Genomic DNA, 15,132 nt, shown 5'->3' on the forward strand with positions numbered 1-15,132 from the left:
AGCCTTTATCGTTTCTGTCAGTGCAGAAAATTAATATATGCAGAATCATAGAAACGTGAAAAATATTTTGTTGTGCTATATATATTGTATTGCATATGTTGTACTGACAGAAAATTTGCATGGCGAAATTTGTGGTAAAATTGAGAACTCTAAATATTTCATGTGAAAAATGAAATGTGAAAAAATGACATGTCAAATATTATGAAATTAATATCGCTTTAAGAGTCTCTTCAATTTCTTAACTGCTGACAGTTTGAAAGAGATTGTTTAGTTAGAGTCTAGCGACTTTGCTTTGAGCAAACTTGCATTGTTGAGTTGAGTTGGTTTCGTTTTTTAGGTCACCCTATAATATGTGTGGTACCGAACTACATCCATTACTGATTGCAATGTAATAAAGTTCATGTTGCATCGTTAATTATTGTGAAAAAATCTCAGGAATTTTATTCGTGGCACATTTTCAAGACCTTGGCGGCCCACTAGTGTGCCGTGTCACACAGTTTGGGAAACCCCGCACTAATCATTGTCACATGCGACTTTAGCGTGACGTCTACCGCATTTAAGGGTGAGATCTGCCGCTACATTATTCCTTCTTCAGGTAGGCTACATATAGCGGTTGACGTCTCACAAAAGTCGCATCCATTTTCAACGTGTCGAACTGCCAAAAACTAAAGTTCTAGGATATGCATTGCTGCTTGTCCATTCGACATCATTCACTTTTTGATACTCTGATTTCTGATAGCCAAGGCTGCCAGCATCACCATTGAAAGTCTTGTCGTAATAAACATTCAGGTTATCCAAAAATGGCAATTTCAAGTACTTGGCTTTGGATTAATTTTTCCTCTTCATTAAGAAGGAATAAAAATAAAATTCCTTAGCTTTAGCTATATGATGAATGATGCCCTACCGTCCAAACACTAACCCAGGTGAATAGTTGCTAGTAAAATATGGGTCGATTTCCTTAACCTACCTACCAGTTGAATTCTGCTAATCTCTCACACTAAATTAAACTCCATGAGATCCGAACAGCATGTAGGTAACTTGCAAAATTCTAGTTGTAGGCAATCAGGCTCTTGGGCATGGAGCCCGGTTCTATCACATTGATTATTTATTATACAGATGCTACAACAATCAATCTCTCACACTAAATTAAACTCCATGAGATCCGAACAGCATGTAGGTAACTTGCAAAATTCTAGTTGTAGGCAATCAGGCTCTTGGGCATGGAGCCCGGTTCTATCACATTGATTATTTATTATACAGATGCTACAACAATCTACAAAATACTACATAGAATGAAAAAAATTCGAATCATTAGCATTTTTGACTGAAGACCTGTTAGATTATGCAGGCCAAAGTGTTATGTTGATCATTTCATTTTGTATCATAAAGCTATAAGCTCTTTATTGAAATATTTCACATTTATATTTTTAAATTTATGGGATACACGTTTTTTTTTTTATATTTTGCTGTTTTTTTAATTTTTTTTACTTTTTCATATTTAGGGAAATACATAAATTTTTTTTTTCATTATTTTTTGACTATTTTCACTTTTTTAAAACTTAGAGAAATACAGAGTTATAGAGAATAATGATGAACAAGAAAAGCGGATTGCAGTACATGAAAATTTAAAAACCTGACTCACACAAAACAGAAAAATGGAAATTCGTAATAGGCATTGCAAAACAAAACATCATTGTAATATTCTACATGTATCACTATTATAATATTACTAGAATCCATAATGGACATTTCTTATTACTTTACATAGATTAGGGGCAAAGTTACACTGGGCTCCAGTAGAGTCCTTAGCTACCAAGTTTTCGGAACACAATATCAAACCACAACACTGAGCCAAAAATCAATCACTCCAGTCCAACTGTTATTATAACAGTCATGAATGGCATAATTTATGGCGGGTTTGCCGACAAATCAGAATATCATAAATTTATAGGGATGTTCTAAAATATGCACAGAAATAATAGATATCAGTAGTTGACAATAATTGAAAAACATAAAAGCAAAAAATAATAATGCATTTCACAACAAAAATTAATAAAAATTCGAACAATGGCTATTTGAAACGAGTTACGATATAGGTTAATAACTTGGATTTTTTTTTATTTATAATTTTTATTGATTTTTATTATTTTTACATATTTTAAAATTCAAGCAAAAATGTGGAGTGGCAAAGTAAACTGATATACAGCAAGAATAAGTACAGCAGTTGTCAATTATGAGAAAAAACTCAAAACCTGACCTAAACAAAGAAAGTTGTTGACATACCATAAAATTATAATTACACAAAAATTCCTGAATGAGGGCGACATAAAAACAATACACATGATATCTGGAAAAGCTTAAAGTGAGTTTGTTATGACTCACTAAAAATAGTACATAAGAAGCTAAAGCATTAATGCAGCACCCAACCTAATTTTCAAAACTAATAGGAAAAAATAATAAAAAAATTATGAAATGACAAGAATTTGTATGACAAAACATGCAAATCAGGATTTGGTGCAGAATTTTACAAAATGCTCTGAGGTCAGTTCAAGAGGTCAAATCTTGTGAGGGATGACCTAAATTGCCGAAATCGTTGCTGAAGGGTGGTGCATATGACTAAGAGTCAATTACTATGTTTTCACAATCCAAGCCTATGCAAAATCAGCATTTCACATAAAAAAAAATTATGAAATTTTCCCCTAATTCTACTATTATTGGACTAGATTATCTAGTCTTTAAGAGTTAATATTTCTAATATTTAAGCCTTTCACTACATGTGCATGTCCATAATGTGTTGCAGGATACCACAGGATCATTCGGCATTAAGTCTGAGATTATTGGAGAAATTTAATGTTGAATATAACAGCAGCAATGTTACCGACAGAAATGTTGAATATACGACATTATTGAAACATTTGTATTTTAGCAATGTCTTTAGAACGTGGTCAGTTTGGAAACTTCTCAAGATCATCGGAATCTGAAAAAAAAATTTTTCATTTAGATGACTCTAAAAATTGTGCTCAGTAGAGAAATGTCATAATATTTTTCTATGTGAAGTTTGAATAAGGCATTAGATTAGCAACAATTACAAATCTTGAATATTGTTTGTTAAAAATGAACTTGAGGGAAAACCTGGTTGAACTCCTGCAAATATAATAATATTTCAGGGGTAATTGATCGTCCGCAGATATGTGAAGACCACATTCAAAAAACTAAGGCAAATTACTCACAGTACAGTGAACATAGCAAAAATAGGAGACAAAATGAGTTATTGTTTCACCCAATACACTGGTTCTCAGCCAGTGGGCCATGGCCCACTGCTGCGCCACGAAAAGATTTTGAGGTGGGCCACAGAACTATCAAAAAATGTTAGTTTTATTTGTATCACTATCTATAATTTTGATTGTAGTACCAATGATTGATGATGTTGTTTTCTGCTACTGAATGGTCATTTTCATTCCAATTATCAAAGGTTGCGAAGTTTGCTGTTTTAGTAAATGGTATTTCACGTACCGTCGTCACCTTCATGTTGTATTGGTTTATTCTATTGCTTGGTTTCCACCTACTGCACCAGCTTCTTCTTGTTCATTTTGCCCCTTAAAAAAATTTCATTTTTATTACCTAGCATATTTTTTATCTTTATTACCTGCTATAAAAACGCAGACAAATATCATTTAAATTTAGGGATTAAATATTTCATATAGCTTAGTGATTGAATATCCCACAGTTTCTGGTCCCCTGGTATAGCAAAGTTCTAATATGCATAGTGACATCACATTTTGGGTTTATTATCAACATGAATTAGGATAGGTTTTGCACATTTATCTCGGGGGAGGAAAAGCCGATAACACTGCATAATCATATGACGAACCACAGCCACTCGTCTTGTTATCAGTCTATGTAGAGTATGGGGTTAGTTAGTCAATATTTCCAATAGCATGAACTTGATGGTGGAGGAAGACATAAATGACCAGCGGTTACGTGAAACACCCTGCAGCGCCGAAGAGTCCAGCAATCCTCTCGCACATAATTATCCCCCACAGGATTCGAACCTGCAAACCTACAGGATAATCAAAGGGGTGGTACAAGGTGTATTCATATCGCTTAGCCCGATGCACCACAAAACAGAGCCTGTGACTGTCTATTACATCTTGTAGGAGATGATTGAAAACATACTTATGAATACTTTGAAAATCATTATAGAAAGTTGAGAATAAATATTACTCGAATCTCACCATTTGCTGATTGTTCTGATTTCCTCTTTCCGGTAGATGCAGATTCCCAATATTTGCTCCAGCAAAGTTGATAGGTGGAGGTTCTCTGCGTTCTGTAAATATAAGTATAAAAAGATGAAAAATGCAGAAAATATTTATGATCACCTTCGGCTTAGTATCAAACTAAAGATATATGGTCTCATAAAAATATATATGAATGTAACCATGATTTATTGGATGCCACTTACTTATAAAAATATATATCAATAGAAGTGTGATGTAGTGTGGTGAGTAGGTTCTCAAGACAATGCGCAGTTAACATAAGACATTCTTTTCAACTTCAATATGCAAAAACTAGGGTAATAAATTTTAACTTTACATATTCAAATGATGGGAATTTTATAACTGGCCAATCATGTAATGTACATTCTGTTCAATCTAAATTTTAACAAACAGACGAAACTATTTGACATTTATCTTTCAATTTGAAATGAAACCAACTTGCTCGGGGCATCCTTCAGAGCAAAACAATAGTTACATTCCCACTCACCTGGAGGTTTTAGTGGGAAAGTAAATTTTATAACTTTTCTATTAATTTCATCTTCATTTTTCTCCATTTCACATTTGATGACAATTTGAGGATATTGTTGCAAGTTAGGGAGAAGTTCAAATTCAAAGTCATGTCTTGATGCCATTAAGAAATCATCATCTACGGAAAATCTGTGACCATTAGGTTCATTGAACTGCAAGTCTCCAGGCCCTCCTTCGATTCGCAGTTTGAGATGAATTTTGTCTCCATGTCTTAAGATCACTTGGTTGAATCTTGTTGGTACCGGTTGTGCACCACGGCTTTCGTAATATGTAATTATGCTTCTTTCTACAAGTTCACTTAGACTGAAAAATGTGATGCAAATTTGATTATGACCCATGATATAAAGAAAGTTTTCTTTGAGAACTGGAGGAGGGGGGCCAGAAAACCATCGTTTGATAGCGTTGATAACGGCAAGTACTCGACTGAACTCTTGACAGCGAAATTCTATAGTTCTGTCATGCGTGACTAGATCAGGTTTAATAATGTTCCAGTCAGTGTCATTAGTAAAGTGAAGTATGTCAACATTCTCTTTCTTCAGCTCGAGACGCCATGTCTTCATTTGTACTAATGCGCTTTTGCGTAATGTTGATTCTGCACTGATGTCGAGAGCTGGTGTGATTGCGATGTATTGTGGTGGGCATATTGAATTGTCCAATCCAAGTGACATCCAGACCTTTGTTGTTTCATTGAATGTTCCATCCGGAAAAGTAACTTTGCATTCGTTGAGGTTTACTGTATCCCCTTCAACTCCAATGTTTTCGACTAAAAACAATTTGAATTTACTGTTAATAACTATGCAAAAAAAGAGTCTATTAAAATGTTTTTAATTTACAGATAACAGGCTCATAAAACTCAATAATTTAAAACTATAAGGATGCTACTGGATTAAATCCTTGATCAATCCATGTAATGATGCTTTCTTTCAAAGCCAAGTACAAAAATTTGTTTTTCAGGTTATAGTTATGATATCATTCAATACTTATATACGGGTGTTAAAAAAGCTACGCAAAATTAAGGTAACCTTTTTTGTCATGGCAACGTTAAAAAGTAACTATTAAAAATCGTCAGTCGTGAAAGGTTCAAATTGTATTTCACTGAAATTTAATGCTTTTAAAAGGTGTTAAAATGTTTTAAGTAGCATTTCATCTTAATGTCTGTTAATTTTGCGTTATTTTTTTAACACCCTGTAGTTCTAACTAAGTTATCAGGCCGGTGCGATGGACTGGTCGTTAAAGTGTTTGACTTAACTGTGTTGACATCGCAGATTATTATGTATCGGATTCAAATCTCATGATCATCACCTGGGGTCTGATAAATTGGGTGGGCAATGGGTAATGAATATGCAGATAACCGCACACACGCATAAAAACTACCATCGCTGCTAATAAGCAGCCAATAAAATAGGCCCAAAATTTGTATTTTTATGTTTCATTGAAGTGGTTAATTTGATTATGTAATTTTATTCTAAGTAAATGTTTCATCATTAGTTTTAGATTTATTCATATTATACAATTCAAATATGAGGTCCAATTTTTTAGTTGTAAGTGTTGAAAAGTCCTAGAGAAACTTTGCCAAGTAATCATGTATTATCTAAACAGCAAAAATAAATATTCTCAAACCATAAATGTTACATGACTGCTCAAACTTTGGTATCTAATTTACAATTTCCTCCAAAGGTAATTCTTTGCTCACTTGGAATTAGAAAAAATTAGACATTCTGATGCCAGTTGCAAATGAAATTCATCATACTACTTTTAAAATGAGACAATATTTTTGCATACTGGAAAAAGTATCGTAGCATCCTTTGTCAGCAAGACACACAGTATTCGACGTGTCATTTTCAAACCTTGGCAGTGGTAAAACTTATTTTTGTTACGTAAAAATATGCTCTATAGCAGGGGTGTCAAACTCGCGGCCCGCGGGCCGCATGCGGCCCCAGAGAACTTCCAATGCGGCCCTCGAACGCTTAACAATTATTGTAATATTTTTTTTATCTAAATATAGATATATATTACATTTTTCGAAGTGAAATTGATGCCACGTAATGGTAGGAAATGTCGCGAATTGTGGTGGGAAATGTCTGGTCCGAAAAGTCAGTCATTTGCTTGTTCACTGATCTATACATGAAATGATAAACGTAATATTTTTGCTTTACTGAAATTAATCAAACATTCTCAACGATCCAGAGTAACCGATGATCATGTGACCTCGTTAATTAGAGTTGCTACTGTAAAATCATTTCAGCCTGATATTAGTAAGCTGGTGGCACACAAGAGATGCCAAACGTCGGGACATGTGTAATAAAAAAAAACACTGAGTTTATTCTTTAGTTAGTATTTTTGTAAATTTTAAGTTTATATATTTAGATTAAGTCATTTTTAGTGTAGGTATTATTCTTTCTTTATCAAAACTTTGTTCAAAAATGATTTGGATAGTTGTACATAAAAATTTATGATTTTTATTTATGATATTTATGATAAATACAGTAAATTGAAGTAATAGTGAAATGGAAAAATTAATATGTAAATGGCATTTAAAATTCAAAAAAATAACAAAACTTTATTCGGCTGTTTAATTGCATCACAATATATGTCACAAACTAGACCTGTCTAAAAATATACTCCAAGTATACATTATTAAATATTTACCAGAAAATGTTTGCGGCCCTTCGAACAATTCCAAAAATGCAATGCGGCCCACGAGAACCCACGAGTTTGACACCCCTGCTCTATAGAACTTGCCCAGACTCAAATACTGTATGTGTATATTATATATTTTGTGGTATGTAATTAAATTCACCCAGTTGGCTCACCCATTCACCCATTAAATTCAACCAATATCAGATGATATCGTCTACTCAGGACGCCGTGATCAACGAGTTGACCAGCTTTGCTATAGAGCAGTGGTTCTCAAACTTTTTGAAAAAATTCCATGACGGACCCCTCGCGATTTTTTTAATGATTCCCGGTCATGTGCACCAAAACATTGAAAGATCACAACAAAAAATCAATGTGCCGTATAGTGAAACGAACAAAAGAATATAAAGCGCAACTCTAATGACATGTGTGAGTGTGACATCCAGTCTGTTTCGATATTTAGTAAAAGGGCAGCGTTAGCTACAGCACTGCAGTTAGTATACCTGTGGTGGCATGAATTGGACTCTCTCTGTGATATCACAGGCCCACAACTCTGTGACATTACAATGGGCAGTGTGAACGAAACATAAAGTGAAGAATCAGTGTCTCTAGCGGTGATTGCAAAAGGCGGTAAATGTGTATATGTTTAGGCACTCAATTTTTGCATTATCAAGCTAATAGCCATATTACAGATTTGTTTCGCGGACCCTCCAAAAGTGCTCCCAATAGTCGCAATGTAGTGCATACTGTAATTACTTACTTGGTTTGCTTTAATTTCAATATCATGCCGTCGTCCAGGGGTATGCAAACTTCATTAAAGAAGGGCCAGATACAAGTAACTGGGTAAGGCTGCATGCAGGCCGTGCCTTTGCTACATTTTCTCAGCCGTGTGTAATTTGCAACAGAATTTTGCTAGCTAGTGTTGCTAATATGGCAGTGGCACCCAGGTACTGGTACAGTATAGGCTTTAAGGCGTAAAGAGATTGGAATTGCTCGCACGTACCAGGTAAACGAAACTAAAAACTCGTTTCTTGGGTCACGGGCCACATTTTGCACACCCCTGTGCTAGTCGATTAGGATATAATCCATGACAAAACTGTAATAAATTGTTACAATGAGTTGGGCAGTCTATCGTCACCACAATATGATTCTGACTTCCAATGGTTGCTCTTATGTATACTCGTATGTGTATTATTCACAGAAGTCCATGACAAAAAAAATTAAAATCTACATAATCCTGAAAATATACCTTTTATAACATTTTTTGACTGCGTTTTTATGCCAGAGTTTCCCCATTCATCCTTGGCCCAGACTTGGAAACGATATGTTTTACCAAGTGTAGGTGACTGCATCCTATACTGAGGAACTTCTGTAGTGTGAGTCTCTCCATGTTTTTCATCCTCACAGAAGATTTCTATGTTGTATAGAACGTTTCTGACAGATACTGCATTCCAAGTCAAAAGAATGTCGAATCCACTTCTTTGAGATGAAACATTTTCAATTTGCGGCAAAGCTAGAAATAAAGGAGTGAGTTAGTAAATATAGTAATCAGTAATTTATTTCTTCAACATGCTGAAAGTACAAACTATACATACACAAATTGAAGGAAATATAAAAAGTCGCATTCCAGGGTGAAAGGAGATGTCGAAAACCAATACTGGTTATCGAGCGACTCCCCCCTTGGGGGAATCTAACAGAAACCCAATGAATATAATAAAATCGAACTAAATATGTTGTTGAATAAATAAAATGAAAAGCAATAGGTACGCCAAAGCAACCCGGTACATACCAAACAATCACTGTTTCAGCAAAAAAAAGTCGATTCCATGCACCACAGTCTAGTTACCATGAAAATAAAAGTGCGAGACCAGACAGTCTCACAGTGTTGTGTTGGCGAGATACCGTAAAAAAAAGTAGGCTAAATTTGAGGGCATCGAACATTTGATTGTGTGCATATATACCATCAAGTGTACAAGTGACAAAATCATGACACTTTTTGGCAGGAAGAAACCTGTAGTATTAACCCTAACATGGTACCGTGTACTAACAAGTGTTTTGATACTGGAGTCAAAAGAATTACGAGGACATGGATATTTATGAGGCATAAATATGTATAACCTGCTATTGCAAATATTTTGTTCTAGATTCTTCAATTTCCCATAATTCAATAGTTTCAAATTGCATAAGTTACACTCTAAAATCATAATATATTTCAAGTTGAAAAATTAACTTTGTTTACATTTATGCTCGCCCAAAACACCAAACTACTCTCGATTTTGCACTTCAGGCTAGTCCAAGCTTGCAAAGTTGGAGGGCCGCAATTTCAAGGAGGCCTTGTGGGTCACAGTCAGAGAAAATCCAGAATTGATGGAAATAGTGTGAGTTTACTTTAGTTGAAAATATTAAAGAATGACAATTTATCATTCTAATTAGCTTATTGTTATGTTGCATGGGTGGTGTCGCTTCAAATTATAATGTTGTGAAATAAATATGAACACCAGTGACTGTGGTTTACAACTGTTGTGGTCAAGGAAATACGTTTCCTTCCAGTTTTCTTCTGTCACATTTCAATTAACAATAAATTTTATGATGAATTGTTATGTTTGACTAGTTTATAAATTGCAGTGTAAATAGACCTAGTGCTATCGCCAAAGAACAATCAAGTACATCAAAGTTGGGATTTGAAAATATAGGTATACAAAATGTTTCTCTAAATAAAGAGTTTGTTGCGAGCTCAAGGTGTGAAATCGGGATGAAAAGCTCAAATCCACTCATCGAATCTGCCGGGCCCTGTCTGCCCAAGACAATTTATTTCTGTCAAAATTGTTCTGAGCGCCGCACGAAATGTACCATACCAGGGTTTGGACCACCCTGTTATACTTAATTAAACGCAATCACACAAATATTACAAAAACCATACTGCTCATAATATTTAAGTTTATGGACATGTGGCAGACTTACCATATAGACTTAGTTCATCTTCTTGTTGAATGTCTTCTAATTCAGTTGTAGGGATTTTGCTTCTGAAAACAAAGTTTATGTACATAAGAAAACAAAGTAAATTTTCTTGACTGAATTTTATTTTATTGGCAAAGATTTTCATGTTTATCACTTAAAAATCACTCAAAATTAGGTATCAAGCTATCTTAGCTATAACTACATTTAGTGTAAGATTTCAAACTCTTCATAACGCAAAAAATGCCATAACATTAGTCAATTCAGTGACGTTAGTGATATAACAGTATCTCAAAAGATTTTTCTGATTAATTTCATGACGAAATATCATCGAATGCGATTTTTCGATTACACTCCAAATTCGACGCGGGCCACATATAATGAAGCGGCGCGCCACGTGTGGCCCGCGGACCCCAGTTTGGTAAACCCTGCTATAGACAATGAGTTTATTTCGTCATGCAAGAAATCAAAATAAATTATATTCAGGGACGAAGTAATATACAGGAAGTCACGAGAGAACAGAACTGGTCATAAGGAGTCTGAGACACCAAGATTCCAAACGAGTCAAAAATAAAAATTAACAGTATAAAAGAAACAATTGACACTAAGAGAAACTTTAGTCTTTCAAAAAATGTAACACAAAGTATGTATTGTAAATCCTAATAGGACTTATATATTCATCCTGAGGGGGGTTGAGGAAGACGATAAGGCGGGTCAATAATATGGGAAGCCACGGCCTTCTGTCCGGTTGCCAATCCATGTCGGATTTCAGATTAGTTAGCCAATATATATGATTTGAAAAATAAAAACTGCATAGAGAAAAACAATCGAGACACACCAGTCTTTTTGAAGACATGAAAATTATGAGCAAAATTGTTTTTAAGATTCAATTTTTGCAACTGCTTTAGGCTTATCCGGGCAAAATCTCAAAACAATAAGATTTTATAAAGATATTGTATTACAACCATGACGAATGTAAATTCAGGATACCACATTGGTCTGAACAAGGCTATGAACAAATCTATTGAGTTGAAGTGAAACTTGTTCCATAGATAAATTCAGTCAGACAAAGAACGAGTATTGATGGTAAGGATATTCACAATTAAGAATCAAATATGAAACAAATATTTCCAAGATCATTATTTTTTAATTATGTTAATGATTTATCTCACCTTGAACCTCCTTCTCCATCTGAAGTTCTTCTCCTCTTCTCACCAGTAGTTCTAGATGAAGTATCACCTTAAAAAAATTTGAATTACCACTTTGCGTACCACTTTGCGTAAGAAAAGCCATTTATTTATATGAAGGATAAAATAAAGTTTCATATTCTTCTTAATGTTGTTCAGATTTTTCAAATTTATAATAATTTATTACAGTTCTAAATGAAAATCATTACATTTTATATTCTGTGTTATGACACTAACAATTGTCTTCTGGTATACAATATTTTTCATAATTAGCAACTTCAATTAGCTATTTAAACATGAAGTCTTATACATAGAAATCACTGAAGTAATGACTTAACGGCGCTCCCGTGGTATGTGTACCAGGTTAGGGTGAGGCCATAATTTCATTTCAATTTTCCTTATATTAGTTCTATTAAGAGTTCGGGGACTAGCCAAGTGACTCCCATAATATTTGTAACTGAAATTATGGCCTAACCCTAACCTGGTACACATACTACGTTTCAGCGACCACCATCTTGGTTCGCATACTACATGAGTACCGACTTAACTAAGCTGCAAATGCTGTTTATATGAATATACGGCAAAATCAAAATTTCAGAAATGAGAATACTTCAATATTAAAAAGGTAATCAAAATGGCAAAAAAGGAAATGGTGGTCAAAATAAATACTTTTACAGAGTTTCATTACTAATGTTAACAACCAATTATTTATTTTGAATTTATAATATCGGTAATATAATAATAATAGTTTGACTAGATTAAATAGTTTAATTTGTTTAAATAAATCATTCGAAGAATTATATTAGCTAACCTAAAATATGAATAGAGGCTTCAATCCACCTCACTCACAAAATTTATTATCGTTTTAATATCAATGCATTCTCTTATTTGTATGGCATGATATTCTCTTTTATGTAGATATTTTATTCGTACAAATTTCATTAAAAGCATAGTCTATCCTAAAGAACTCATGGCTCCGTTGCCACATGCTAAAGATCTTTATTATAGTCATAATCAATACAAGAAAACCGCTTGCAGGAGTAGGAAAATTTGCAGACTGTGTCAAACCAAGATGATTATGGTCTTTCCAGGTTTTGTAGCTTTTAACGTAAGATTGCAATCAGATAAATGCTTTGTTTTCAGTGAGTGTGGAAATAATGTAAAAAGTAAGTTACAGAAATAGTATTGTATTTACGTATTCATCCTGTCGGAGAGGAAAATCGATATGACAGCACAAGCATATGGCGTACCACAGCCCCACGTCCGCCTACCAATCAATTTTAGGTATGGCACTCAATTATTTATTTGTTATCAAATGCATGGACTGATGATAGAAGAAGCTGTATCCAGCCAGTGGGTAATTGGACAACACTACGACAATGTTCCGTAATCCTATCAAATATAATTATCCCTGGCAAAGATTTAACTTGCAAACCCTCGGAGTGTAATCATAGGTGCGATGGCAAGCATATTCCTAACAATTGGAACCATGCGCCATACTGCCGCATGTTTGGATTCCATGGATTTTTGGAAAAATCCAGAATTGCTGGAACCCAATGTGATAATGGTGTGGCGCTAGTTTTTTGAAGTTATAGTCATTATATCATTGAGTAATTACATAGTTCTAGCTAAGTTGTTATCAGGGCGGCATGCTGGACTTATTTTAATCAGACTCGAAACTGCCTGACCAGATGAAAGACTTCGATAGGCTGGATCAGGCCTGCGGACTGTGAATTGCCTAGTCCTGGTATAGAGGAAAGAAAGGTAGTTGCAATCTAGGCAACCTAGTCATACAGAACAATTGGTGTCAGTGTTTCCTTTAGTAGAATGAAAATTCTATTATTCAATGAAATCTTCAATGCCTTATATTACTAGCTCATAATGCAAAATTGATTAGTTTACAATGAGGGTGGCCTCGAGTGTTGGCCAAAATAAAATATCTTCTGATTAAAATAGAACACTTCAACTGTCTTGAATTTTTGAACCTATGTTTATTTTTTTTAATGTTTCATTTCCTGTTAAAGATCAGCACAAAACATTTATATTGTCTTTTTTTCAGTAGTGGTTTATATTCAAATTAGAAGAAATTTAAGTCTGGAATAGTTTTGCAGCTTGAACATTTGGGCAAATCTGTTGCAAATCCTAATCTAATATACAATCTAATCTACAAACATGACCTGGCCGCGCCATTCATATTAATGCTAAAATGACCAACAGAGGAGAAATTTTGCTACCCGTCTTATTGGTGAGCATTATATAAAAACCCTCTCTTTGGGTGCCAGAAATAGGCATCATCTTCATTGGCAGGTCGACTTACTAGATGGAAAATATGGTAGCTGGTATGGTATGGTTTTGTTGTTTAAAGGGAATAAGCAAATCACAAAGCTAAAAACAAATATTTCAACTCAGAAACAGATGTGAGAGCGTGTGACACCTTATTTGTAGCAACAAAACTTTTTGAAAACCTCTTGCTCATGACAAACATGCAAAAGATTTCGATTTAAGATTTGGCCTGTCAAGCCATTTAGTGTGGACAAGTCAACACATGATTGTTTCCCATCAAGCATGAAATCCTAATCCGACAGTTAATGTTGACAGTTCTGACAAAGCCGATCTTAACAAACTATGCAGGAACTTAAAGTTTCCAATGTCCCACTAAACTGTTACATAAATGGGATTTTTTATCGTGGAAATTTTTTAATACTTTATGTTTATGGAAAAACTAAATTTTTCTGTCTGGCTTAGCTAGTTGTCTGAAGTTGGTTATATGGCCCACCGGCAAAAAAATGTTGCACACCCCCTGTATTATTCCAACATCTCAATGGTTCAGTACTTCCTCATAATTACAAGCATTTAGCTCAGCTCAACGCCATCTGATTCTAATAAGACAACTGATTTACTATGCTGAGTTGGCTTTGCAAGTTGTTCCGTTACTTCTTTATCTGATTGTTCTGCTTCTTCTTCAGACAGTGGGAGTTCACTTCTGAAAAGAAAAATGGAGAATGCAAATGAATTAATTTTGATCAATTGGTTAAAATAACAGCCCCTATTACTCGATTTCAAAACCCTTCTCCCCTCACTTACAGCGTTAAAGATTGTGCACCAGGTAAGCTGGTGGGCATGGGCTTTAAACCAAAGATTTCTAACCTGTGATAGATAATGAGTTCAACACTTTGACCACTAGGCCAAGGCTCCCATGACGCGAAAATTAACAGAATTGTGTTAAGCATAGCTGATATATGAAGGAATTTTTTACATATTGTATTTATTATAAATGTTTTATTATTTCTTATTTATGTTTTTTAACCCTTTCCGTGCGGTGGGCACGTATACGTACCCACGACAAAAGTCGCTAGATTGCGGCGGGTACGTTGATGTACTCTACTGTTTTATTTAGCAATCGGTCGCAAACTGTTGGTCTAGTTTTTCCGGGTTTTAGTTTATTGATAAGAAGTCTTCTTCGAGATTAACATACGGTAAGCGACGGTAAATCCCGCTTTCGTTTACGACGGGAATTTTATTTGCGGCGGAACGAGGGAGTGTGTTTG

General features: G+C 34.6%; 2 protein-coding genes across 2 annotated transcripts in view; both read right to left on the bottom strand.

The window, feature by feature from the left end:
• The window catches only part of LOC120335274 (uncharacterized), a 241,649-nt gene that overhangs the window by 208,960 nt on the left and 17,557 nt on the right, over positions 1–15,132 (bottom strand). The gene's annotated exons all lie outside the window — the stretch shown is intronic.
• LOC120333586 (uncharacterized) overlaps positions 3,540–15,132 on the bottom strand; it is a 92,108-nt gene continuing 80,515 nt past the window's right edge. The window contains exons 5-7 of the mRNA XM_078110281.1: positions 4,765–5,568; positions 4,236–4,327; positions 3,540–3,596 (exon numbers count right to left, since the gene is read on the bottom strand). Of these exons, the coding sequence (XP_077966407.1) occupies positions 3,540–3,596; positions 4,236–4,327; positions 4,765–5,568 (953 nt within the window). The remainder of the gene's footprint in view (positions 3,597–4,235; positions 4,328–4,764; positions 5,569–15,132) is intronic.

The sequence above is a fragment of the Styela clava genome, chromosome 2 (genome assembly GCF_964204865.1).
Source record: "Styela clava chromosome 2, kaStyClav1.hap1.2, whole genome shotgun sequence".
Taxonomy (NCBI): domain Eukaryota; kingdom Metazoa; phylum Chordata; class Ascidiacea; order Stolidobranchia; family Styelidae; genus Styela; species Styela clava.